This window comes from Oncorhynchus clarkii, chromosome 6 (assembly GCF_045791955.1).
Source record: "Oncorhynchus clarkii lewisi isolate Uvic-CL-2024 chromosome 6, UVic_Ocla_1.0, whole genome shotgun sequence".
Classification (NCBI taxonomy): domain Eukaryota; kingdom Metazoa; phylum Chordata; class Actinopteri; order Salmoniformes; family Salmonidae; genus Oncorhynchus; species Oncorhynchus clarkii.
Genome location: NC_092152.1, coordinates 47583336 through 47611057, shown reverse-complemented (window position 1 = coordinate 47611057; position 27722 = coordinate 47583336). Strand labels below are relative to the sequence as shown.

At 40.9% G+C, this 27722-nt stretch overlaps 1 protein-coding gene across 8 annotated transcripts; it reads right to left on the bottom strand.

The window, feature by feature from the left end:
* LOC139411233 (bromodomain-containing protein 3-like) lies at positions 1–27032 on the bottom strand. 8 transcript variants are annotated; one of them, XM_071157248.1, is made up of 12 exons: positions 26625–27032; positions 24302–24628; positions 21368–21505; positions 20872–21019; positions 20573–20763; positions 16627–16998; positions 16237–16365; positions 15957–16154; positions 15509–15577; positions 11693–11904; positions 11284–11573; positions 1–2914 (listed from the first exon to the last, which is right to left on the bottom strand). In XM_071157248.1, exons 2-12 carry the CDS (start codon positions 24491–24493, stop codon positions 2796–2798), a joined length of 2058 nt encoding a protein of 685 aa, XP_071013349.1. In that variant the 5' UTR covers positions 24494–24628; positions 26625–27032; the 3' UTR covers positions 1–2795. The 8 variants fall into 8 exon arrangements, with proteins under 8 accessions (XP_071013349.1, XP_071013352.1, XP_071013350.1 ...); XM_071157251.1 differs by having other exon boundaries at positions 15972–16154; positions 26682–26900; XM_071157249.1 differs by having other exon boundaries at positions 26682–26809.
* Positions 27033–27722: the final 690 nt, after the last annotated feature.

The window sequence follows — 27722 nt, the reverse complement described above, 5'->3', positions numbered from 1 at the left end:
TTTTTAAATGTTTTAATGTAAGAGGTTGTCTGTTAATGAGAATTTAGCTGTTAAAAGTAAAAAAATATCACCACTACTAGCAACTAATTTAATGATCTCAGATTCATGAATTGCCATTGTAAATTCTCTAATCGATCGCAAATACATTTACCACCTCACATACATAATAGTAAAAACCCAGTCACAGCAGGTGTATTTGTAAAAGGGTAAACAAGCAGTTTGAATACATTATTCTGAATTTGGACTACATTGTTTATTAGGACACTTAACTACACTAAACAAAAATTTAAACGCAACATGTGAAGTGTTGGTCCCATGTTTCATGAGCTGAAATAAAAGATCCCCAAAATTTTACATATGCACAAAAAGCTTACTTCTCTCAAATTTGTTTACATCCTTGTTAGTGGGCATTTTTCATTTGCCAAGATAATCCATCCCCCTGACAGATGTGGCATATTAAGAAGTTGATTAAACAGCACGATCAGTACACAGGTGCACCTTGTGCTGGGGGCAATAAAACATCCGGTCTAAAATGTGCAGTTTTGTCACAACACCACAGATGTCTCAAGTTGAGGGAGCGTGCAATTGGCCTGCTGACTGCAGGAATGTCCACCAGAGCTGTTACCAGAGAATGTAATGTTCATTTCTCTACCAATGTCGTTTTAGAGAATTTGGCAGTACGTCCAACTGGCCTTACAACCTCCGACCACGAGGAACCACGTCCAGCCCAGGACCTCCACATCAGGCTTCTTCAGCTGTGTGATCCTCCAGCCTGCTTGATGAAAATGTTGGTTTGCACAACCAAAGAATTTCGTCAGAAGGTATAAGGGAAGCTCATCTGCGTGCTCGACGTCCTCACCAGGGTCTTGACCTGACTGCAGTTTGGCGTCATATCCAACTTCAGTGGGCAAATGCTCCCCTTAGATGGCCACTGGCATGCTGCCTTTTATCCGCCGCCATCACCTCATGTTTCATCATGATAATGCACGGCCCCATTTTGCAAGGATCTGCACACAATTCCTTCAAAGCTGAACATGTCCCAGTTCTTCCATGGCCTGCAAAATCACCAGACATGTCACTCATTGAGCAGGCCACAATTAGCAGCCTAATCAACTCTATGCAAAGGAGATGTTTCGCACTGCAAATGGCGAACTGACTGGTTTTCTGATCCACGCCCCTACCTTTAAAAAGGTATCTGTGACAGATGCATATTGGTATTCTCATTCATGTGAATCCATAGATTAGGTTTATATGAACTTTAACTCAGTGAAATTGTTGCATGTTGTGTTTATATTTTTGTTCAGTGTAGCTTTGTTTACAGAGGTCTTTGCAATGCTCAAATGTTAACAAAATAATTCTGTCTTGAGTAAACCAATTGAGTTTTTATACATTTTGTGTTTAGTCGATCACCCAGATGAGACGGAGAGCCCATTGCTCTCCACTCAAAAGAAACAGGCTATACTGTAAGTTTTAATTCACCTACATGTGGAATATAACCATCATGTTCAATAAAAGACTAGCCCATACACAGACAATGGAAATAGTTATTTCATTCAATAATGAAAGTTGTCAGATATGGCACATGCCAAATATACAAACAGGTCAGGAAACAAATCACAAGAGTATGTGATGCGTGTTAAAACATCTTAGGAGGGGAGCATTTAACATTAAACACTGGCTGCATAGATACATGTAAAGGACAATAGAAGTGTCAAGAACTATCGAATAAAATTGAGAAAAGCATAGAACCCAGTCTCAACTGCTTGATAAAAGAAAATCGCCTGACAAATCATCAGGTGAACTCTTTATAAAGAAGTAGATGTTAAAAGGTATGAGTACATCTAGTAATACATTACTTTGGGAAGTATCAAACCAAACAAGTTCATTTGTATATGCTCCACATTCTTGATGCAAAATATCAAAGCAAAACACTGCTAAGAAAACAAGACACAAAAATGATAATTAGACAATCAGCAAAAGGTGTTCGAATAGCAACTTTACTTTGCCACAAATGTGTATATAAAATATCCTCAGGAAATACAGATAGGGCCATGATTAAGTCAATGTTCTATTCAACTGCAGTCTAGTGTTAACCCACAACTATATTTTAACAGACCCTTGAGACATAACAGATTTAAATACTGATTGGAGCATGGAAGATTGATAACAAAAATAAATTCTTTGCGATAGATGACTAGTAACCATTTGTTTTGCATTGTCAATGGAAATGAGATTTATGCTCATAAAAATAACAATCTTAATTTCTTCAATATAGCTGTATACATAAAGTAAAACAAAATGGAATGGAATGTTGTGAGGTGGCAAAGGTCAAACTACAGGCAACAGCCATCCCAGGAAGAGAAAAAACATTTGTCCCTTGAGACAATGTTGTCCAAACCAAAATCAATCTTAGTGTTTTTAAAGATTTCCTACTGGTATAACAGTCTTTCAAAGTTGATTCAGCTACGAGCACCCATGTAAAGCAGAATTTTTTTATCTTCAATTAAAATAACTAACATGTGGTTCTGGTGATACCAGGCATTTCCCTTTGAGGGCCAGCAAAAACAAACCCTGACTATGTTCAGTCAGCTATATCTTCTTACACGTTTTCCTACTTTGTCTCTAAAGGCATTTCTAAATACAAAACATGATCAATATCTTCAGTCATCGAAAGTCTTCATTATCTTATAAAAGTAATCCAGGGGAAGAAAAGAAGACAATACCCTACTAGCTAAAAAGGAGGGTAAATTACCTAAGGTGAGAGAGGGACTCAGGGTATGGGGGTCTTTCTCTGATCAATCGGAGTCACTGCTTTCTGAGCTGGAGCCACTGGAGCTGCTGCTGCCAGAGTCAGAGGAGCTGCTGCTGCCGCTCAGCCGAGAGGCACCCCCTGCTGGCGCCGAGCCTGCCTTCTCTGCAGAGAAGAAGGAAGGAGGAGAGGGTTAATACTAAGTCAAACAAAGACATATCAACTTAGAGAAAACAGACAACCATCCTCACAGACAACCATCCTCACAGAGAGCATCAATGAACAGTATATTATAAACAACCCAAAGCGGCATAATTAGTAATAGGCCATATTTAGTCAATACTACTTAAATTGAAGATGTAGTTATGGTGACATTGTTCAATGACTAACACTTTTGAGGTGCATGGTTAGAGGAGAAGAAGAGGTAGCCATCCAAGCAGTCAGAGAGTTTCTTACAGAAATGTCTGAATCTGTTCTATTTCCCTCCATGGCTAAAGCCTAACGCAGAAACACTGAAAACGTGTCCCATTTAGGGCTGTCCCCAACAACAAAAATCTTGGTGACCAAGAGTCCTCTTTTTTTGACCAATCGAATGGTCAACATTTTAAAATGTGTATTTTTCCATATATTGACACAGACCGTCTTTCCACCCTCAGCATCCGACGGATTGTCTCCACCACCATGCACCAAATACTCTGACTGTTCACAGCCATAAATGTATGTGACAACAGTTCACTCATAATAACGTATTATTTGTTGAACAATTACAGTCCATCCATTTTAGCTGACCCCATTCCTCACTTGAACCCCATGTAAAGTGATGTGCTCTACAATACGTCTTCTTATTTGTCTCGCCACCCTCAGCCTCTCTGATGGACTGTCTCCACCTTCCACCACCGTACGCCAAATACTCAAAATGTGAATCTGAAGGCCGGTACCCTGAGCTGGTGTGGCTGTACAGTAAAAGGAGTCGACCTCAAATATGAAAACTGTTCAAGGGTGTGTAGACTCACTAGACACTGTATACCCATTATAGAAATATATAGAAACATCTATTCTACCATTTCTGAATGGTGCTCTGAAGTATCCAATCTAACCAGGAAATACTTTGATATTCGGGGAAACGCAACCAGAGTGACTGATGAACTCTCCAGCAGACGGACTGGATTCCAACAGAGAAGAGAACAATGACATAAATATATACTTGCATTTCAATGTACATAATTATAGATTGTGTGTAATGAATCCATTCGTCTTTCCCGCTCTCAGTCCCAACCCATTCCCTTTGTCCACCAAGCCGTCGTATCAGCTTAGTCCACTAGGGACTCTTTCCTATCATTGTTAGTAACCAATATCTACTGTTTATGTATTTCTGTGATTATTTAGTTAGTAAATAAATAATTGAGCCAATTGGTGTAATTTGAACATTTTCCATGGTGCCCCGACTTCCTAATTCATTCAATTTACATGATTAGTTTAATCACGTAATAATAATAATGACAGAATTGATTTGATAAAATAAGTTCACATTTAATGACAAGCCAGAGTCACAACAAAACTAAAATCTTGATATAATGGATTGCCAGTCCTTGCATCCATAGCTCCTATATGTTTATGACCAGTGCTATCTGGGATCCTTGGGACGTACCTACCCCAAACCATAACCCTTCCCCTACCTTACATATAACCAAATCCCATACCTAACCTTAACTATTTTTTAAATGTCAACTGACCAATAAACAATGTGGGAATGTTCTGGCACATAAAATCAGACGCAGATATTTGTATTGTAACCAAACTTGGTACACATGTTCCAAACCCTGTCAAGACTCAACATATGCATGCACATTCATATTGACCACACGGTGGTGCTACAACATGCTTATATTTAAATCTCTTGATCTGTTTTGAAATTGAAAACCTGTGTGGTTATTACGTTGATGTGCTTCCCATTTGAGGTCTGGAATCCTAGGATTTTTGTGTGGTGTCAAATCTGACAAATTGTTGTAACTTCTTTTGCTATTTTTTTATGTTATTCAAAAGGTGCTGTCAGGAGAAACACTCACATCCAAAGCTACAGATATAGGAGCTGGAGAAGTTCGTCATAAGGTGGCTGCAGCTTGCACCACAGAGGCAGAAAGGAGAGGACCAAATACAGCAAGGAAAGGGCGGATAGACCCAGAGACAAATTCACACACACTTGAAGTCGGAAGTTTACATACACTTAGGTTGGAGTCATTAAAACTCATTTTTCAACCACTCCACTAATGTATTGTTAACAAACTATAGTATTGGCAAGTCGGTTAGGACATCTACTTTGTGCATGACACAAGTAATGTTTACAGAGATTATTTCCCTGTATCAGAATTCCAGTGGGTCAGAAGTTTACATACACTAAGTTGACTGTGCCTTTAAACAGCTTGGAAAATTCCAGAAAATGATGTCATTGCTTTAGAAGCTTCGGATGGGCTAATTGACATCATTTGAGTCAATTGGAGGTGAACCTGTGGATATATTTCAAGGCCTACCTTCAAATTCAGTGCCTCTTTGCTTGACATCATGGGCAAATGAAAAGAAATCCACCAAGACCTCAGATAAAAAAAAAATGTAGACTTCCACAAGTCTGGTTCATCCTTGGGAGCATTTTCCAAACGCACCACGTTCATCCGTACAAACAATAGTACGCAATTATAAACACCAAGGGACCACGCAGCTGTCATACCGCTCAGGAAGGAGATGCGTTCTGTCTCCTAGAGATGAACGTACTTTGGTGTGAAAAGTACAAATCAATCCCAGAAAAACAGCAAAGGCCCTTGTGAAGATGCTGGAGGAAACAGGTACAAAAGTATTCATATCCACAGTAAAACGAGTCCAATATCGAGTCCTAAAACGCCGCTCAGCAAGGAAGAAGCCACTGCGCCAAAACCGCCATAAAAAATCCAGACTACGGTTTGCAACTGTACATGGAGAAAAAGATCGTCATTTTTGGAGAAATGTCCTCTGGTCTGATGAAGCAAAAAATAGAACTGTTTAACTTCCCGACTGATGTCTTGAGATGTTGCTTCAATATATCCACATCATTTTCCATCCTCATGATGCCATCTATTTTGTGAAGTGAACCAGTCCCTCCTGCAGCAAAGCTTTGGCTGTCAAACGCTTGCAAGCCGAAGAACACCATTCCAACCGTGAAGCACGGGGGTGGCAGCATCATGTTGTGGGGGTGCTTTGCTGCAGGAGGGACTGGTTCACTTCACAAAATAGATGGCATCATGAGGATGGAAAATGATGTGGATATATTGAAGCAACATCTCAAGACATCAGTCAGGAAGTTAAAGCTTGGTCACAAATGGGTCTTCCAAATGGACAATGACCCCAAGCATACTTCCAAAGTTGTGGCAAAATGGCTTAAGGACAACAAAGTCAAGATATTGGTGTGGCCATCACAAAGCCTTGACCTCAATTCTATAGAAAATTTGTGAGCAGAACTGAGAAAGCATGTGCGAGCAAGGAGGCCTATAAACCGGACACAGTTACACCAGCTCTGTCAGGAGAAATGGGCCAAAATTCACCCAACTTACTTGTGGGAAGCTTGTGGAAGGCTACCTGAAATGTTTGACCCAAGTTAAACAATTTAAAGGCAATGCTACCAAATACTATTTGAGTATGTAAACTTCTGACCCACTGGGAATGTGATGAAAGAAATAAATGCTGAAATAAATAATTAACTATTATAACTAAATGACTATTATTCTGACATTTCACATTCTTAACATAAAAGTGGTGATCCTAACTGACCTAAAACAGGGAATTTTTACTGGGATTAAATGTCAGGAATTGTGAAAATCTGAGTGTAAATGTGTTTGGCTAAGGTGTATGTAAACTTCCAACTTCAACTGTACATGTAAGGGATAAACACTGATGCTTTGTACATTATCTGGAAATAATGGATGACTTGGTCCTGCCCGTGTTTATTAGTTCCAGAAATTGTACAGAGCAGAGGCGTTTATCCCGCTTATACCACGGTTGCCAAAGAAAACAAGCACACTGGTAAAAATGACATGTAAATTCATACTATTTCATCCTTCCACTTAACCTGGTTGTTAGTTCTATAGGTTAGTTAGGTTGCTAGAGAAGCTGACTTGTTCATTATATTTGTTTGGTTGCTATGCAGGCTGGCAATGTTCTTATCCCTTGCTTGCTAGCTAGTCATGTCAAATCTGCAAATAAAATTACATCAAAGTAGCTGCATTTGCATTTTTTTAAGCTGTTTTCTAGTGCATTTATTTGGGTACATCCATGCTACTGTACATGCGTGTAGTGCCTGTTGAGGGATGACACGCACACAAAGTCAATTTCATCTATTTAACTAAAAGTTTTAAAATCAGAAAATGTCATGTATTTTTTTTATGTTTATGTTGTTCATATTTCAGTTGATAACTGCAATATAACTACCTACATTTAATATAATATTACTAACTACATTTAACAATGTTTTAGTGGGGGAAGGGTTGGGTAGAATTGAGTGGATTTGGGACATTGCTGGGCCGATTCTGGCCCAAAAATAGCAGCTTTGGCTCAGTTAAGGGCCCCCGAGTGGCGCAGCAGTTCAAGGCACTGCATCTCAGTGCTAAAGGCGTCACTACAGACCCTTGTTCGATTCCAGGCTGTATCACAACCGGCCGTGATTTGGAATCCCATAGGGCGGCACACAATTGGCCTTCCGTCGTCTAGCTTAGGGTGTGGCCTGGGTAGGCCGTCATTGTAAATAAGAATTTGTTCTTAACTGACTTGCCTAGTTAAATAACAAATAAAATCAAACTTCAGGCTACCAGATCTGGGCCAAATGACTCGGGCCTTGTCTGTACTGTCATTCATTTTGGACTCGGGCCAGATACGACTGCATTTGGCAATTTTCAGTTTGAACGCACAAAAGCATTCACTGTGAAAGTTGATAGGCTACAATTAATGCCATTCGTATATAGCTTATACGCAATTTATTGAATCGCTTCATGTTTTCTTGCGCAAACCGTGAGCAACACCTGTCAAACTCAGACATGTCTCAAAACACAGGGATTTCGATTTGCACCGGACTAGTATTATCAGAGGACCTTGGAGTACGTTATTCTGGCTGGAATTGATGCTCTCCTGCCATGCTAAAAATTATTGACATAGTAGATTCGGACGGGACTAGAACTACAGATGTGGTGTTTTGTGCTCGTGCACATACCCCAAACTTTTGAACAGTAGTGTAACTTAGAAATGGCCTTGTTTTTGAAAGAAAAGCACAATTTTTGTCCATTAAAATAACAAATTGAATAACATCAGAAATACAGTGTAGACATTGTTAATGTTGGCATGAGAAAATGTGCTTTTCTTTCAAAATGGTAGTGTAATTACATTACTGATCTCCCCCAGTAAAACAAATCCCGTCCGAATAGGGCACAATAGAGCCTGACCTATAGCACATCATAATCACATCAATAAATTGGTTATAACAATCTGAACACCATAACACGTGACAGAAAAATGGATGCCGAGGATGTGACAAACTCGAAACGGGGGAATGTTTACTGTTTGCTCAGGATGTAAAGGGAAAGTTGTGTAGAATCATTTTGACTAGTTGTGAAAAATACTGGAAATCAAGAAAAAGAAGGTAAGGAGCAAGCGCTGATTATAGACCTAATTAAGTTGGAGTTTCCTTTCCTCACTTTTCTTAGAAAATAAGGCAAGGGCTGTTTTCCTCTGCATTGTTCTCAACACCAATATGCTTGTTAAATTTGCTTATATTCACATAGCAACATGGTCTAGGAAAAGGCGCCAATTCAACAGCACACTGATGTGTTTCTGAACTGCGGACAGCGGCCAATATCCAATGCAGGAGGAAGTGCATTTTATATCAAATAACGTTATTTTTATTAGTGTGGCACCATTGTTCTTATGTAATATAACCATATACAATTTTAGTAGCACGTCTTAGACTGATGGACTGTGTCATCCCCACGGCCTCCTCAATGAATCAGTTCACTCAGACAGGTGTTACGTACACCATGATATTTAAAAAAATATATATATGTTTTGCTACTGCTCTACTAAAGAAATCTCGGTCTGTCAACAGCCTATCGACCAAACAATCGACAAGTCGACTCACTGGGGTATGCCCTAGTCCCATTCCATGTTTGTATTATTTCTAATGATTGTCTATCACTATGTGCCATCAGGGTGATTGCCCACGAAACTCGAACAAAAGAGGACCATGTTTCTTTTGATTTTCACGGATTTTATCCATAAAAGGATCCTTTGGAAGAAGGTATGATTACATTATTTGACATTTGTATCTTAAAGCACAATTGAGAAATAATTCATTTAAGTTTTGGCCTTACTCAGGAACTACTTTAGACACCATAATGTTTCATCTGTCATTTGAAGCTTTACTACTTGCTCTGTAATATGAGTAGTATTTTGATTTAAAAAAATGATTTTCTTGCATTAATTTATGAATAAAGATTAATCTAAACATGAATATTGAAAAACATTTTCCAATATGCTGTTGATCCTAATATAAATCTACAGCAGGGGTTCTTAAAAACTTTTTTAGCTCGAGACCCAAATGAGAAATGAATCGTCCTCCTGTGACCCAAATCAACCCAAATTAATTATAGATGTATTCTCATAACTCGCGATCCACCTCTCACATGCCCAGGGCCCACTTTGGGTCCTGACCAATAGTTGAAGAAAGAAAACTGATCGACAGGCATATTATATCAAAGTTCCAAAGTGGGATCTCACCTAGTTTTAGAGTTATGATAAATTGAGGCATTATGATCCAATCCCCTTGTAGCACATACAGATTAAACATGGAGTCTTAAAGGAGGCCTGGGTAAGGTCAAACTGTCACAAATGTTCCAACTTCAATTAAAGGAATAATCCACCCAAAACAGCAAAGTCGTAAGATTTACAGTGTTAAATAAGTGGGAACAAGGTTATATATGTGGGAACAAGGTTATAACAAGGTTCATAGCAGCATGTGAAAATCTGTTGCAGCACAAGTCGACTACAAAACCCATAATTTAAAGCTATCAATTTAGGAGTCCACAATCTCATCATGTTCAACTTGCAGTTCCTCTCAGTCTGCCTCAATGTGCAGAGTGCAGACGTTGCTAGCTATGACAACGACCCTTTCCTACAGACCCACAGGGAGCATTGTGTGATAGAGTTGAATCATTTGGTACACTGTTTAGATTGAGGACATCTAACTGAAATATATACTTTGTCATGACGATATAAACGGATGATGGTGATCTGGAGTGCAAGTAATTGTTTTAAAAGCGTTATGAAATGTTATGTTGTGTTTTTCCCCCATCTCCAGTGATGAGTACCGTATATGTATAACGCGTTCCTACACGATTTTCTGATTTCACAGACAGACCACTTAAAAGTTAAAACATGGTGAAAATAGTTATTTTACCCACTCATAAAACATTCGAAAAATTGACAGGAGTTTAAAGAGTTTATTTTCTGGGGGTGGATTATCCCTTTAATTATTATTTCAATTACACTTTCAGACACAAATGTCAAATATCTGTCAACAATCCTTCTTTCAAAGGACCCTTCAATGGATGCGATTTCATGAAAATCCCCCAAATCATGGTCCTGTTCTAGTTCGGTGAGGAATCACTCATCATAAAGCTACTGGACAGTAGCTGCTACTGGACCTCCATGCCTAGACAGTCGCTAGGTCGGGGGCTAACTGATCCTTGAAACTAGAGAAACATTAATTCTACAAAGCATCAACAAAACTGCCATCAAGGCCTCAAGTTCTCACTGGCCTAGTTTTCACTTGCCCATCTCTTGCCTATACTATTCTAGTCCATTTGGCAGCCTGTTGCACATTGTGAGCTCTGAAACACAGGTACCTTTGTCAAGCGGTTTCTTGTTGTGGTTCAGTTGTCCACTCACATCCCGTAGTCTCTTTCCTAACTCTTCTTTTCCTGAACCAGTTCTTCCTTAGAATTGGCACTGTATTCCTCAATGCCCGCTGCGAGAGACACACAGTGCCCTGCAATAAGTTCCCACATGCTGTACCTTGCTGATGTGGTAACGAGCTGCACGTCTTGGTCTCTCTAACATCCCTTTTTTTTTCTGTGTTTTGGTGGTGGTAATGAGTCCACTTAAAATTCTATTGGACCAAAACAATAGTTCCAGTTCAAGTCAGTTTTGCTCTCTTGAATTAGGATATATTTCTGTTGTCGCATTCAACACAAGTACTCTACGTAAATTGCCAAACTGCTCTGCATACGAGAGACAATTTTATCTGAACTGAAGGCTAATTTTCAATGAACCACTAAAACCAGGCATGGGAGGGTGAGTAACCTCAGTTCAAAAGGGGGAGGAAGGAACAAATGCAAGGTAGCTTTAAAGCATTTAGGCAACAGACATAGAAAGGAAAGGTTTATCCCTGAAGAAGCCGTAACCATTAGTGACTGGAGAAGGGAATCTGTGAAAACACCAAGAAAGAGTAATAGTTCACGACTTACGTAAAAGTTTCCGCTGCTTTTTCTGCAAACAGGACTTGACGTATCGTTCGAGCTCACGAAGGGTTGAGGGTTTGAGTGTCTCAAAGTCTATCTCTATCTCGTCTGGATTGGAGTCACGCAACGATGGCTCCCGGGACTGGATGATGTGGACCACCCTGCCCAACTTCTCACCCGGGAGACGGTTGATGTCAAGGCTGAGCTGGCGCTTCTCGTCGTACGACATGGGAAGGGATGGCTCTTCTTCTGACTCGTTGTTCGCCACCACCACCTTGGACCCTTTCTTCGGTTGCCTGAAATAGTTTTGGTCAGATATTTGTTAGGCCTACAGCTTTTGAGCAAATTACTTGTGATGCTCAGGACAGTGTGATGAATTACAAAACACAGATATGAAAGGACTGGGCAGTAGTACCTGGTAGCCACCACCATGCTGTTTGGTTTCCGGGCTGGAGCCTTTTTCTGATTAGCTGCCTTGACTTGGGGTGCTGACTTGGGTTTCTTCTTGTCATCAGCCTTCCCCTTGTCCTTCTCTTTCTTCTTCTCTTTTTCCCTTTTCTCCCTTTTCTTTGGTTTACTTACTGGGGCCTGTGACAGAACAGCCAGCTGTTCGTGAACGGCCTTCAGCTGAGGAGAAAAGCAGAGTCAAGAGTCACCTATGAGTCCAGATGTTGGTGTATGTAGGGTGAAGCTGATGGAGGGACTGGGGCAAGATACTGGGAGTGATGGCAAAATACAGGCATCGATGGTTAGCTTAATGTGTGATGTTGGCACGTGTAACCTGTTGCAGTTAATTTGCACCATTATGTCTTGGACCATCTCATGTCACAATTATGACAGTGATATTAGTTATATTTTAGCCCTGGGAGGGACATTTTCTTTTCCCTTTGAAGGAGTCTCATTTTATAGCCAATTCATGCATTTGCTTGATTGACTTAGCTTTTGTTGCATCTTAAATCATCCTCAAGTTATCTTATTAATGTATTATGTGCATTCATTAATGGACTACACAGTACTCATGTTTCTGCATTACTTCTCAAATGAAAGCTCAATCAAGTGTGTGATGTGTATAATGTACATTGATTTATCTCAGTAAAACAGTAGAATACTGGCATGCAAATGAGGTGTCTCGATAAATAATTTCCCATTGGCCTGGGAAAAAAGCGGTAGGAAAAGCACACCGGGGCCACCCAGCCTGTACTGTAGCTAACACTTTAAAACAAGACGCACATGCTGACTCCAAGTGACGCATTGGCTGATTGCTTTTTGAAGAAACAAGTATGTAATATAGAACAAAAAATATATAAATAATAACTTTGAATTGTGAACACCCTAATAAAACACTGACATTTCCTGGTCTTCAGCACAAAAACATTGGTATTTTATTCCACTTGAAAAAAGGAGGAAATATTTTAAGTGAAGCTACAATGCGGAAAAAGCATTTGAAATCATTGCCAGAATCATTAAAAAAAAATAAACACTGCTAACACTATCACCATTCGCCACCAGCCAACACTGTCACAGTTTTATTAGTCGTATTTACTGGATACACATGGTTTACATCGTCCGACGAAATGCTTACCACCATGAAAACTAACATTTCCTATAAAAAAAACACTAAAATAATGCAACAATGGAGAGAAAAAGTAACTATCAACAAAATCTTAGAAAGGACTCTAGGCCGACATGACAAAGAGCAAGCTGACTACTGAGGGAAAGATAATCTGCTAGGGATGGACAATAGTATTCGAATACTTTAACACGGAAAATTGTATTGCAATATCCATGTGACATTGTAACATACTACAAAAATATACCATTACATTTCAAATGATTAATTTAATAAAACAAACTTTTCAATGTAGTTTTTATGACATAAGCCCCATAAAAAGACTGGCAGCCGACGGGTAGCATTCAGTGGGTAGCTTGTTTTTAATGTTGGCCAATCAAAGTTGCAAAAAGGCTCAATGTAATTAAAAGTTAGAGATATTAGAAAGAGTAGGCTACAACGAGAAACCAACAGGTAAGCTGTTTAATCTTAATGGGGTTGGGTAGAAAGCGCAGCATGTACAATGCATTCAGACCCCTTCCCCTTTTCCATATTTTGCTACGTTACAGCCTTATTCAGAAATTGTTTAAATATATTTTTTGACATCAATCTACACACAATACCCCAAAGCAAAAACAGGTTTTTACAATTTTCTGCAAATTTCCAAAACGTAAAAAAAACTAAATATTTACATACGTATTCAGACCATTTGCTATGAGACTCAATAGAGCTCAGGTGCATCCTGTTTCCATTGATCATCCTTGAGATGTTTCTACAACTTGATTCGAGTCCACCTGTGGTAAATTCAATTGATTGGACATGATTTGGAAAGGCACACAACTGTCTATATAAGGTCTCACAAGCCATGAGGTCGAAGGAATTGTCTGTAGAGCGCCGAGACAGTGTCGAGGCACAGATCTGGGGAAGGGTAACCAAAAACATTCTGCAGCATTGAACGTCCCCAAAAACAGTGGCCTCCCTCATTCTTAAATGGAAGAAGTTTGAAACCACCAAGACTCTTCCTAGAGCTGGCCGCCTGGCCAAACAGAGCAATCGGGGGAGAAGGGCCTTGTTCGGGGAGATGACTAAGAACCTGATGGTCACTCTGACAGAGCTCCAGAGTTCCTCTGTGGAGATGGAAGTACCTTCCAGAAGGATAACCATCTCTGCAGCACTCCACCAATCCGGCCTTTATGGTAGAGCGGCCAGACGGAAGCCACTCTTTAGTAAAAGGCAGAGTTTGCCAAAAGGACTGTCAGACCATGAGAAAGAAGATTCTCTGGTCTGATGAAACCAAGATTGATATTTTTGGCCTCAACGCAAAGCGTCATGTCTAGAGGAAATCTGGCACCATCCCCTATGGTGAAGTATGACGGTGGCAGCATTGTGCTGTGGGGATGATTTTCAGTGGCAGGGACTGGGAGACTAGTCATGATCGAGGGACATATGAAAGGAGCAAAGTACAGAGAGATCCTTGATGAAAACCTGCTCTAGAGCACTCAAGACCTCAGACTGGGGTGAAGGTACACCTTCCAACAGGGCAACAACCCTAAGCACACAGCCAAGACAACACAGGAGTGGCTTCGGGGCAAATCTCTGAATATCCTTGAGTGGCCCAGCCAGAGCCTGGACTTGAACCTGATCAGACATCTCTGGAGACCTGAAAATACCTATGCAGCAACACTCCACATCCAACCTGACAGAGTTTAAGAGGATCTGCAGAGAAGAATGGGAGAAAATCCCCAAATACAGGTGTGCCAAGCTTGTAGCGTCATATCCAAGAAGACTCAAGGCTGTAATCACTGCCAAAGGTCCTTCAACAAAGTACTGAGTAAAGGGTCTGAACACTTACATAAGTGATTTCAGTTCACTTTCTTTTTTATATAAATGTGCAAAAATGTCTAAAAACAACATTTTTGCCTTCATTATGGGGTTTTGTGTGGAGATTGATGATAAAAAAAATGTTTAATCAATTTTAGAATAAGGCTGTAACGTAACAAAATATGGGGAAAAAAATCATGCGGTCTGAATACTTTCCGAATGCACTGTAGCCTCAATTAGCCTAGCTAGCTGTAGCTGAAAAGCTTAGCTAGCTAGCTTGTCTGGGCTAATCCAGTCAAGAAAGGCACGGTTATATCATAGGAGGCGCTATAGGAGGACAGGCTCATTGTAATGGCTGGAATAGAGTCAAATGTTTCCATGCGTTTGATGCATTTGGTACCATTCCATTCCAGCCATTACAATGAGCCCATTCTCCTATATCGCCCCCCCCACCAGCCTCCTCTGTGTTTTATGGGATGGTAAATAACATTGGGGCTGCTACAAGTTAGTTAGTCTTGGCTGTAGTCGAGTTGCCTTGGCTAAAGTTACTTGGTCTCTCTCTCCCCTCCGTCTGCTTGGCTTGCTCCCATCTCACACACAACGGCCCCTCCGCAGCTGCAGCAATAGCGTGCCAATGCCTCTCCCTCACGCAGCAGTGCTCAGATGAAAAACATTTTAAAAAACACATGTATTTCAAATATCCGGATATCCCACATTTTATTTCAAACCCTCATCCCTACCATCTACCAAGCACACTTACAATCCGTTTCAGAGTGCTGGTCCCTCTACCGCTCTTTCAACAAGGTGCAATACAAAAATATAAATAGTTTTGTGGGGACGGGGAAGTAAGAGATAAATCACCTGAAAACGTTTGGCACACCCGTTTTTTTTCCCCGCCCTGTTACCATTGGGGTGCTCCACAGTGATTTGCTGGTAAGAAAGCCAAAGGGGAAATCAGTGGACAAAGATAGAAAACTCCAAAGATCATGTTAACATCCTAGCAGCACAACAAACTATTTCATCATCAGAGCTAAATATTGTCACCATTGGTATGAATGAAATGTAAAACATTGCTCTAAAATGTGAGCTCTACAGTTACAGTATGCAAGCCATGATACCAAGATATTCTAACAGTTTGTGGCGGTAGAGGGTTAACTATGTCACTTTTACGGTGGATCTCTGAACATCATGTAGTGGCTTTGATTTTTAAGTGGTAGCGGTCTAAATCTGATGTGGGGGACGAAGGGGGCATCTCCCTGTTCATCCATCCACGGGTTTTGGATCTTGGTCCTTGGTTGTGAGAACCCACCTGTTCCGAACCCACCTGTTCCTGCAGTTCGGCGAGCCGCGTGGCCCGCTCCTCCTCTGAGTCCGAGCTCTCCGAGCTGGAGGTGTTGCCGCTGCTCTCACTGCTCTCTGTACTCTTGCTTACCACCGGCGTGGTGGAGGGCTGGGTGGCGTCAACGGGCTCGTCTGGCATCTTGGCAAATCGCATCTCAAACACATCCTGAGAAACAAGAAGACAAGGGGCAGTTCAACCGACAGTGCTCCAATGAGGTGAGTTAAAGATCTGATTAACTTTATCCTACCTGTAGCTTCCTGGCCATGGCTACAACCTCGTGGTCGGGGGGGTTGTACTTGTAGCAATTTGAGAACATTAACCGGACGTCCGTCGCAAAGCTTTGGGCATCTTGGTAATCTTGACTGTCAATTTTTTTCTGTGGGCACAGCGCAAACAGTCAGAGTCTTATTACTGAGAAAGCTCTCTCTTCAAAACTCAAAAGCAAATCTACTAGCAAAACAATGGTAATCATCCTCCCCTTAGCTGTTACGGTGTCGACTGTCGTTCAGGGACAGTTTTAATCACGAAATAAAAAAAACAGGGTCAAATTATTTTCTTCCACCAAGTAAACAGCCAGGCTTTGGAGGGCAATTTAGAAGAGTTAGGAGTGAGTCGAGGGAGTGAATAGGGGACCTACTTTGACAGTGCTGAGGTCCATGGGGTGCTTGATGATCTCATGGTAGTCATGCAGTTCTAGCGCCTCCGCATCTACAGGCTTATAGAAAGGCCAAGCGTAGGCTGCGTGCTTCTTGGAGAGCATCTCCTTCAGGATGAAGTCGCAGTGCTTGAGCTGCTCGCCGGGCTTGCCTTTCTTGCCACCGAGCAGTGGCACCTCGCCGTCCTCGGTGCCCTTCTTGGGGGGCTTGACGGGCCGCACCGTGCTCTCCCGCCTGGATGAGACTTTCCCCTGTTGGGATTCCAGGAGCTGGGTAGGGGAGTCACTTCTACTGGCCGAGATTGCTGAGGTTGTGGGAGTTGTTGTGTCTGCTTTCCGCTTCACCCCCTTTTTCTGTGAAAATGACAATGGCCAAACACAAAGACAGTGACTTGCTTCTCTTTATCAAGACATGGCATATAACATTTTCTGATTTCTAATAGATTACATCCTAAGACAACATTTTGAAGAGCAGAATTGTAAAATACTTTCCCCACATGAAATCCCATTAGACTGTAGAATTAAATAAAAAGACCCCCGGGAGAAACCCCGTCTTCCTGGACTTAACATTACATTTTTTATATAATGCAAAAAAAATTTACATGCATACAGTTGAAGTCGGAAGTTTACATACACCTTAGCCAAATACATTTAAACTCAGTTCACAATTCCTGACATTTAATCCTAGTAAAAGTCCCTGTCTTAGGTCAGTTAGGATCACCACTATTTTAAGAATGTGAAATGTCAGAATAATAGTGGAGAGTGATTTATTTCAGCTTGTATTTCTATCATTACATTCCCATTGGGTCAGAAGTTTACATACACTCAATTAGTATTTGGGGCATTGCCTTTAAAATTGTTTAACTTGGGTCAAACATTTTGGATAGCCTTCCACAAGCTTCCCACAATAAGTTGGGTGAATTTTGGCCCATTCCTCCTGACAGAGCAGGCGTAACCGAGTCAGGTTTGTAGGCTTCCATGCTCACACACGATTTTTCAGTTCTGCCCCAAAAAATGTCTATAGGATTGAGGTCAGGGGTGATGTTGTGAAGCCATTTTGCCACAACTTTGGAAGTATGCTTGGGGTACTTGTCCATTTGAAAGACCCATTTGCAACCAAGCTTTAACTTTCTGATTGATGTCTTGAGATGTTACCTCAATATATCCATATCATTTTCCTTACTCGTGATGCAATCTATTTTGTGAAGTGCACCAGTCCCTCCTGCAGCAAAGCACCCCCACAACATGATGCTGCCACCCCCGTGCTTCACAGATGGGATGGTGTTCTTTGGCTTGCAAGCCTCCCCCTTTTTCCTCCAAACATAACAATGGTCATTAAGGCCAAATATTTATATTTTTGTCTCATCAGACCAGAGGACAATTCTCCAAAAAGTATGATCTTTGTCCCCATGTGCAGTTGCAAACTGTAGTCTGGCTTTTTATGACGGTTTTGGGGCAGTGGCTTCTTCCTTGGTGAGCGGCCTTTCAGGATATGTCAATATAGGACTCGTTTTACTGTGGATATAGATACTTTTGTACCCGTTTCCTCCAGCATCTTCACAGGGTCCTTTGCTGTTGTTCTGGGATTGATTTGCACTTTTCGCACCAAAGTACATTAATCTCTAGGAGACAGAACGCGTCTCCTTCCTGAGCGGTATGATGGCTGTGTGGTCCCATGGTGTTTATAATTTAGTACTATTGTTTGTACAGATGATAGTGGTACCTTCAGGCATTTGGAAAATACCCCCAAGGATGAACCAGACTTGTGGAAGTCTACAATTTGTTTGTCTGAGGTCTTGGCTGATTTCTTTTGATTTTCCCATGATGTCAAGCAAAGGGACACTGAGTTTGAAGGTAGGCCTTGAAATGCATCCACAGGTACACCTCCAATTGACTCAAATTATGTCAATTAGCCTATCAGAAGCTTCTAAAGCCATGACATCATTTTTGAGAATTTTCCAAGCGGTTTAAAAGGCACCGTCAACTTAGTGTATGTAAACTTCTGACCCACTGGAATTGTGATACAGTGAATTATAAAAGTGAAATAATCTGTCTAAACAATTGTTGGAAAAATTACCTGTGTCATGCACAATGTAGATGTCCTAACTGACTTACCAAAACTATAGTTTGTTAACCACTCTTGGGTAGTGGGCAGTATTTTCACGTCCGGATGAAAAGCGTGCCCAAAGTAAACTGCCTGTTATTCAGGCCCAGAAGCTAGGATATGCATATAAATTGGTAGATTTGGATAGAAAACACTCTAGTTTCTAAAACTGTTAAAATAATGCCTGTGAGTATAACAGAACTGATATGGCAGGCGAAACCCAGAGGACAAACCATCTCCCCCAAAACAATTCATCCTACCACTATTTTCAATAGCTCTCACTTTTAAGGCCAAGTCCTCCTAAATTGCAGTTCCTAGGGCTTCCACTAATGTCAAAAGTCTTTACAAAGAGTTTCAGGCTGTTTTTTGGAAAAATTAGCCAGAAATTCAAGTTTTTCTAGGTGGCTCCCATTTTGACTGTAAACAATAAACATTAACATTTACAGTGGCTTGCGAAAGTATTCACCCCCTTGTACTCACCCCAATTTTTCCTATTTTGTTGCCTTACAACCTGGAGTTAAAATAGATTTTTTGTGAGTTTATATCATTTGATTTACACATCATTGAACATTTGATTTACCACTTTGAAGATGCAAAATATTTTTTATTGTGAAAAAAGAAACAAGAAATAAAACTAAAAAACAACTTGAGTGGGCATAACTATTCACCCCCCAAGTCAATACTTTGTAGAGCCACCTTTTGCAGCAATTAGTCTCTTGGGGTATGTCTCTATAAGCTTGGCACATCTAGCCACTGGGATTTTTTTCCCCATTCTTCAAGGCAAAACTGCTCCAGCTCCTTCAAGTTGGATGGGTCCCGCTGGTGTACAGCAATCTTTAAGTCATACCACAGCTTCTCAATTGGATTGAGGTCTGGGATTTGACTTGGCCATTCCAAGACATTTAAATGTTTCCCCTTAAACCACTCGAGTGTTGCTTTAGCAGTATGCTTACAGTCATTGTCCTGCTGGAAGGTGAACCTCTGTACCAGTCTCAAATCTCTGGAAGTTTGAAACAGGTTTCCCTCAAGAATTTCCCTGTATTTAGCCCCATCCATCATTCCTTCAATTCTGACCAGTTTCAAAGTTGCTGCCACCACCATGCTTTACTGTGGGGATGGCGTTCACAGGGTGATGAGGTATTGTGTTGGCGCCAGACATAGCGTTTTCCTTGATGGCCGAAAAGCTAAATGTGACTGGAGTACCTTCTTCCATATGTTTGGGGAGTCTCCTACATGGGATGTTCAAAGTTGTGGATATTTTTTTTTTTTAGAACCCAACCCTGATCTGTACTTCTCCACAACTTTGTCCCTGACCCGTTGGGAGACCTCATTGGTCTTCCTTGTGCCGCTTGCTTGGTGGTGCCCCTTGCTTAGTGGTGTTGCCAACTCTGGGGACTTTCAGAACAGGTGTATATATGCTGAGATCATGTGAAATCATGTGACACTTAGATTGTACACAGGTGGACTTTATTTAACTAATTTTGTGACTTCTGAAGGTAATTGGTTGCACCAGATCTTATTTAGGGGCTTCATAGCAAAGGGGGTGAATACATATGCATGCACCACTTTAAACAAGTTATTTTTTTCATTTCACTTCACCAATTTGGACTATTTTTTGTGTATGTCCATTACATGAAATCAAAATAAAAATGTATTTAAATTACAGGTTGTAATGCAACAAAAAAGGGAAAATGCCAAGGGGGATGAATACTTTTGCAAGGCACTGTACACATTTTCACAAACACTAATGACATCACACTTGCTCAGACCCACATATTCACACCCAACGCTGTTTCCAATACCTGAAAGACTTTCTGGACTTACTTTGATGACTGGCTGTGCTGTGGGAACCACAGCCATCATGGAGGCAGCAGGAGACACAGCTTGGACAGGGATAACAGAGATGATGGTTGGCACTGGCATGGCTGCTATGACAGGAGTCTGACACACAGGTGGAGGGGAGCTAGGATGTGTGGATGGGGGTGAATCTGTTGGCTCAGCCTCTGCTTGGCTGCCTGAAAGGAAGACGCAGGAAGCAAACTTTTGTAAGTGACAGACATTTCCCCTCAAACAACTTTTCCTCAGCGCGCAAGTCCCTCCCAACTGTGAAAGGATGGAGTTACCTGCACTAATAGGCCCTCCTGGTTTGTGGGCAGCTTTAACTTTGGGGGCCGGTGGTAGCAGCTCCACCTCCTCCTGAGGCATTTGAGCCACTTTCTGTAAGAAGATTTTCTCCAGAGCTTGGGCCATCAGCACAATGTCATCTGTAGGCTGTGGGAATACAAGAGGGAATGAGTTATGGGTCAAGATGAAGGCGAAGGTCAGACGGAGCACCTGATCAAAATTATCACAGTTACAGTATCAATAATACCTAGAAAGGTGATGTGGCGCCTCTAGACAGAGTAGAGAAAGCGTAAATACTTTTCAAATCCCAATCCTCATCTTGATGAGTCAAAATAACATACACAAGTTAAAATCAATGTCACTGGAAAACTGTGTGTGTACATGTCAGTTTATGTGATCCTATGAAAAAAAACAAAAGGAAGTATGCTCTTTGAACTACTTGTTATTGCTGGTTTTTGTATTTCGATTTGGAATGAATGGTAAAGGAGAATTTACCTTGTTGTAGATGTAACAGTTGGTAAACATTGTGTTGAAGTCCTGCATGCACTCGCTGGCGCTCCAATAGTAGTTATTCTCTAGCCTCTTCTTTATTGTTCCCATGTCCATTGGGCTCTTGATAACTTTATGATAGTCCTATATGGCAGCATCAATTGGAAAAAAACATTCAATATGAGGGAGCAATAAAAATAAATGGCCAGTAAATAAACATGTTTTATGATGAATGTTGAACAATGAGGGGTTCATCCTTTAACACATCATAAATGTTACTACTACTTAGGAACCACACAAAAATGTACATACATCCACACAGAGTATTTACATTCAAATATAAGAGCCTACTTCTACCCAGAGCCAAATGTAGCATTAAAGCTAGAATCCTTAGCTGTTACATCCATTTCTGGACTTATAAATGAATGACATATACCCATTGATGCTTTGAGAATATCTTATAAATGCCTCGTGCTTATTTAAACTGTCATACCCTATTAGAACCCAAAATATAAGCTTGTTTTACTCCAATGTTTGTAAAAGTAAAATCTAAACAAACACTACATAGCCTTAAAACATGGTTTAAGGTCCAATGCAGACCTTTTTATTTCAAAATAAAATAATTTCTGGGTAACAGCTTACTTTACTGTGATTGTTTTCAATTAAAATGGTGAAAAAGAAACAAAAATAGCTTCTTAGCAAAGTGGCATTTCTCAAGAAGTTTGCTAGGACTGTCGGAGTGGTCTGAGTGGGGAGGGGTGAACTGAAAATGAGCCGTCATGGGCGGAGAGGTTTGGAACTCTTTCTTATGGGTCTGGCACCAGGCAGGCCAAAACTTCATCCCACCAAAACAGTCCTTTCAGTACAAGGGAATTATAATTTTCACAGCATTCAAAAGAGCGTCCCTTTTTCAGGACCCTGTCTTTCAAAGATAATTCGTAAAAATCCAAAGAACTTCATTGTAAAGGGTTTAAACACCGTTTCCCATGCTTGTTCAATGAACCATAAACAATTAATGCACCTGTGGAATGGTCGTTAAGACACTAAGCTTACAGATGGTAGGCAATTAAGGTCACAGTTATGAAAACTTAGGACACTAAAAGAGGCCTTTCTACTGACTCTGAAAATCACCAAAAGAAAGATGCCCAGGGTCCCTGCTCATCTGTGTGAATGTACCTTAGGCGTGCTGCAAGGAGGCATGAGGACTGCAGATGTGGCCAGGGCAATAAATTGCAATGTCCGTACTGTGAGACGGGTAAGACAGCGCTACAGGGAGACAGGACGAACAGCTGATCGTCCTCGCAGTGGCAGACCACGTGTAACAACACCGGCACAGGATCGGTACATCCAAACATCACACCTGCAGGACAGGTAACAACAACTGCCCGAGTTACACCAGGAACGCACAATCCCTCCATCAGTGCTGACTGTCCACAATAGGCTGAGAGAGGCTGGACTGAGGGCTTGTAGGCCTGTTGTAAGGCAGGTCCTCACCAGAAGTCACCAGCAACAACGTTGCCTATAGGCACAAACCCACCGTCGCTGGACCAGACAGGAATGGCAAAAACTCTTCACTGACGAGTCGCGGTTGACGAGGGTGAGGGCTAGGGCCATTCCCCCCAGAAATGTCTGGGAACTTGCAGGTGCCTTGATGGAAGTGGGGTAACATCTCACAGCAAGAACTGGCAAATCTGGTGCTGTCCATGAGGAGGAGATGCACTGCAGTACTTAATGCAGCTGGTGGCCACACCAGCTACTGACCGTTACTTTTGATTTTGACCCCCCCCTTTGTTCAGGGACACATTATTCAATTTCTGTTAGTCATGTCTGTGGAACTTATTCAACAACTGAGACATAAACTGAACCTTGTTTTGGTCATACAAATATTTACAAATGTTAAGTTTGCTGAAAATAAACGCAGTTGACAGTGAGAGGACATTTCTTTTTTAGCTGAGTTTTTAAAAAATCCATAAAAGAAAATCTGCTGTTTCCATCTACAATAGTCATTTACAACATCTACACTGTATTTCTGATCAATTTGATGTTATTTTAATGCCACACAGCCAAATCAATCAAGGTGTGGATGGAGGACCACCAGATCAAGACCCTGTCATGGTCAGCCCAATCTCCAGACCTGTACCCCCATTGAAAACCTCTGGAATGTGATCAAGAGGAAGATGGATGGTCAGAAGCCATCAAACAAAGCCGAGCTGCTTGAATTTCTGCTCCAGGAGTGGCATAAAGTCACCCAACATCAATGTGAAAGACTGGTGGAGAGCATGCCAAGACACATGAAAGCTGTGTTTGAAAATCAGGGTTATTCCACCAAATATTGATTTCTGAACTCTTCCTAAGTTAAAGCATTAGTATTGTGTTTAGAAATTAATGAACTTATTTCTTTGCATTATTCAAGGTTTGACAACACTGCATCTTTTTTTGTTATTTTGAACAGTTGTCATTTTCTGATAATAAATTATCTAAATGACAATATTTTTATTTGGAATTTGGGAGAAATGTTGTCAGTAATTTATAGGATAAAACAAAAATGTTCATTTTACCCAAACACCTGGCAACATTAGATGAGTAATGGCAGAATCTACGTAAGCCAGCAGGAGAGGGAGGAGAATAGTAGGGTCAGGTTACTTTTTTTTTTTTAATTCTGGTTATCTAGATCTCTGGCGCACTCTTGAGGCATTTGTCTTATTTCATCAAACCGTAAGCTTAAAGCATCAGACAAGCGCAATGCATATATTTGATGTTATATGGAAAAATACACTTTAAAAATGTTGACCAGTAAATTGGTCGAAAAAACAGACAACTTTCGGTGGACCAAGGTTTTTTTCTGTTGGGGACAGCCCTACTAGCTTAAAGGATCTGCTTCTACTTATTACTAACTACCAATAACAAAAGAGAAAACTACGGAGTGTGGACTCGACTTACAGCAAGACATAATTTGATGGTATCCACAGGCGTATAAAAGGGCCACGCAAACTGATGTTTCCATAGAGTCTTCACCACAACATTCTGCATGTACTGTAGTTGGTTAGTTTTCCTGCCAGGCTTGTTGGGGTTGAAGAACTCTGGTGGCGGTGGATTAACAAGCGTCGGGACGGCAGCAGGAACAGCCGACATACTGGCAACAGGAGAACACTTCTTCCCAGTTCTGCAAAACGTCTGAGTGTTTTCAATGGATACTTTGCTCCTCTTTCAGCTCCTTATTCCTCCAGCAGTACACACATCCCATCTCATGACCTGAGTGTCCGTGCCCTGCAAAACAAAATAAACAAATATTGGAATTAGAAAATGAAGGGAGCTGCAGTTCAGAAAATATGAGACACTCAGAGTTCAAGATAGCATCCTCACAGACAGTAAAGTTTACTTGAGTCAATTAGGCTAACATTTTATGACAAAGACTTTGAGCTATCAGTGGTAGTTAAATTATAAACAAAAAATTGTAATTAATAAAAAATGTGAGTACACATTACATCTAGCCTAAGTAATATAGCCTGCACAGACACCTGATCACTTAGAATTTGTAAAATGGGCAAAGAATTTAGCATTTAGCTGGGCAACAGCTAGCTAGATTGTTACACCAGATAATGTACCCCCAAAAATCGGTATCCATTACTGGGAGTTACAGGTTAGGTACTGTTTGCTATACAAAGAGTGGGTCTAATCCTGAATGCTGGTTGGTTAAAAACGCATTCCAGCCGGTGTCTATTCCACAAATTTACCGCCTGCTAAATCTATGACGTTTGTATAAACCTTACTGCCTGTCTCTCCAACATTTGCAACATAGTTTCAATATTCAAATTCTATCTCCAACGGTCTCATAATAATGAACGTGTCGGGGTCGGGAGGAGAGAGGCAGGCAGCGTTTCTCAGCCTGTAGAAATCATGAATCAGCTGCCATAGTTTTTATGGATATATACAAAGAAATGTAAATTGAAAAAAAGGTATAAAGAAACGAAGTGCATCTAGTTTGCAGTCTTCCAGACAACACCCGTGCCATTATATCCTCCAAACACCGGCTTCTCGGGCATTATCATTTACTGTAAGTGTAGCACAGAGAATTTCCGACCGACCTTAACAATACTTTCTTCATTCTCAATTCGCCCAAAATGTGTCATCTAAAATGTCCGTGTCCAGTTGCAGGTGGAGCGTTAGAACTAAGAAAATGCTCCATTATTAAAATAAATGTTTTGCTCCATGAAGTCATCCAACAATATGTACGCTGCCATCTTGTCCATTTCAAATATTCTCCTATTAATCGAGACAGGTGGGTGTCCACCTCAAAGTGCTGCATGTCATGACAGCCCTGTCTCGATCAATGAGAGAACACTTGAAAGAGACAAGATGGCAGTGTATACACATTGTTGGATTACTTCATGGAGCAAACATGTATTTTATTTTAATAACGGAGCATTTTCAAAATTCAAACGGACCCCCTGAAACTCATTTTATGGGACTCCTGTTTCCACAAATCGAGAACGAAGATTGTATAGCCAATACCAGTTTAGCATAAAATTATCTTGCAGCTTCTGTATAGGCAAACCTGTAATTACATTATATGGTGTTACAATCCGTAGCTACACCAAACAGTACCAAACCTGTAACTCACAGTAATGGATACCAATAATATTTGGTTAAATCACATCTGTAGCTAGGCAACAACGATGCAGAGATAAAACATTCCCAAAAGCACATTTCCCCCTCCCATGTTACGTCCAAAATCTGACACGCTTATCAATTAAAATGTATATTGCTAAATGTACACAACTACTTATCCACCCTTTATCTCACAAAATAGTAGCTATTTTACATGTAGCGATGGTGTGCATGATGATTACGTAGCATCACAATCTATTCCTTTAAAAAGATGGCGGGCAGGGCAACGCAATGCTAGCTTGCTAACTATCCTCTCAATCGGCAAAATCCTAAATGTGCATTCCATGCAAAGAGCTAGCTAGCAACGTACATACTCCACTAGTTCGCGTGAAGTAGCTACACCTAAAATGTTGAGTGGTGTGTTATAGAAGAGCCGAACATGATATAATTAGATATACAGCTTCCCATTTACACTTCGCATATGATAAATGTAGCTTAAGCTACTAGCCTAACAAATCCTAGCTGCTTTGTAGCTGTGCATTGTTTCAAGGCGCCGAGCGGGCCGGCCGAATCAGAAAACAACCTAGATTGAGTGTATTTGTTATATGTATCCTGTCCTTTAAATTACACAAACCAGAACAAAATAACATTTTACTTTATCACTCTCTCCTCAAATGGCTCCAGGGGTGGTTCGCTCGCAGTTTTCAGGTACCTTTTATTTCAGCGAAGTAGCTAACATATTAGATGAGTTATCAGCATAGAGCTAGATAGAGGACAAATATTTTTTGTATCTGTTCCATTATAGCGTCTGTGGCAGCGCCATTAGACTATCTCCAATGTGAAGAGGTCAATTTTCTTCTTCACGATTGGCTGATCACTTATGAGGACCCGGTTGGACATGACTACAACAGGGTCACCAGGAGGGATCAGCCAATGAAATTGAATTCCCACCCAGTTGACCACATTAAAATGGTGGAAGCGCTCATTGGCGCTAATAAAGTATTTTGGCCATTAGATGCCGCTATCATTCTTTATGGTCATCAGCTGTCTGCAATATCCATGCGCAATTTCGAGCAGCATCATGGTCCTTGTTGTGTTTTGGTGGTTAAAGCGTTTAGAATTGGAGGTATGTCCCTAAATTACCTACTACATATCCCAAGATGCAGCTCCTTATTGCACAATCCATGTTTTGGCTAAACATGTCGTCACGAAGGGAAACGTATTGTTCGAAGCTGTCAATTGGCTTTGAAAAAACATTATTAAATATAGAATCCGATATTACCTACAATTATACATAACTCATAGGAACAGTGGATTTAAAGTCAATGTGTCCGATAGAATGCTGTAATTGCACAACTCCCTGCATTCCCAGCTAACAGGTCTAGGGAGAGAACGTGTTTCTAATGTTACCTGTAATGTTACCCTAATGTTTTACACGGAACCCAAACCAGCTGCTGCGCGCGTGCGCTATCGTGCATACATTTATTTTGTCCCCCCTCCACCAAACGCGATCACGACACGCAGGTTAAAATATCAAAACAAACTCTAAACCAATGACATTAATTTGGGGACAAGTCGAAAAGCATTAAACATGTATGGCAATTTAGCTAGTTAGCTTTACCAGAGATGGAAAAGGAAGTGAGAAATCCCACTCGCTAGTTTTTTCTGGTTCATATAGAGTCACTGAACTAAGCAGACCAGACCCAGTTGCTAATGTATTGCTGCCTATGGGAGAGCCACCCCCTTAAGCAAA

Coding starts and splice junctions, on each gene's coding strand:
- LOC139411233 (XM_071157248.1), bottom strand. CDS start 24,493: ATGTCGGCTGTTCCTGCTGCCGTCCCGACGCTTGTTAATCCACCGCCA. Junction 16,366..16,626: donor TGGACCTCAGCACTGTCAAA/GTAGGTCCCCTA, acceptor CTGTGCCCACAG/AAAAAAATTGACAGTCAAGA. Junction 11,574..11,692: donor AGCATGGTGGTGGCTACCAG/GTACTACTGCCC, acceptor AAACTATTTCAG/GCAACCGAAGAAAGGGTCCA.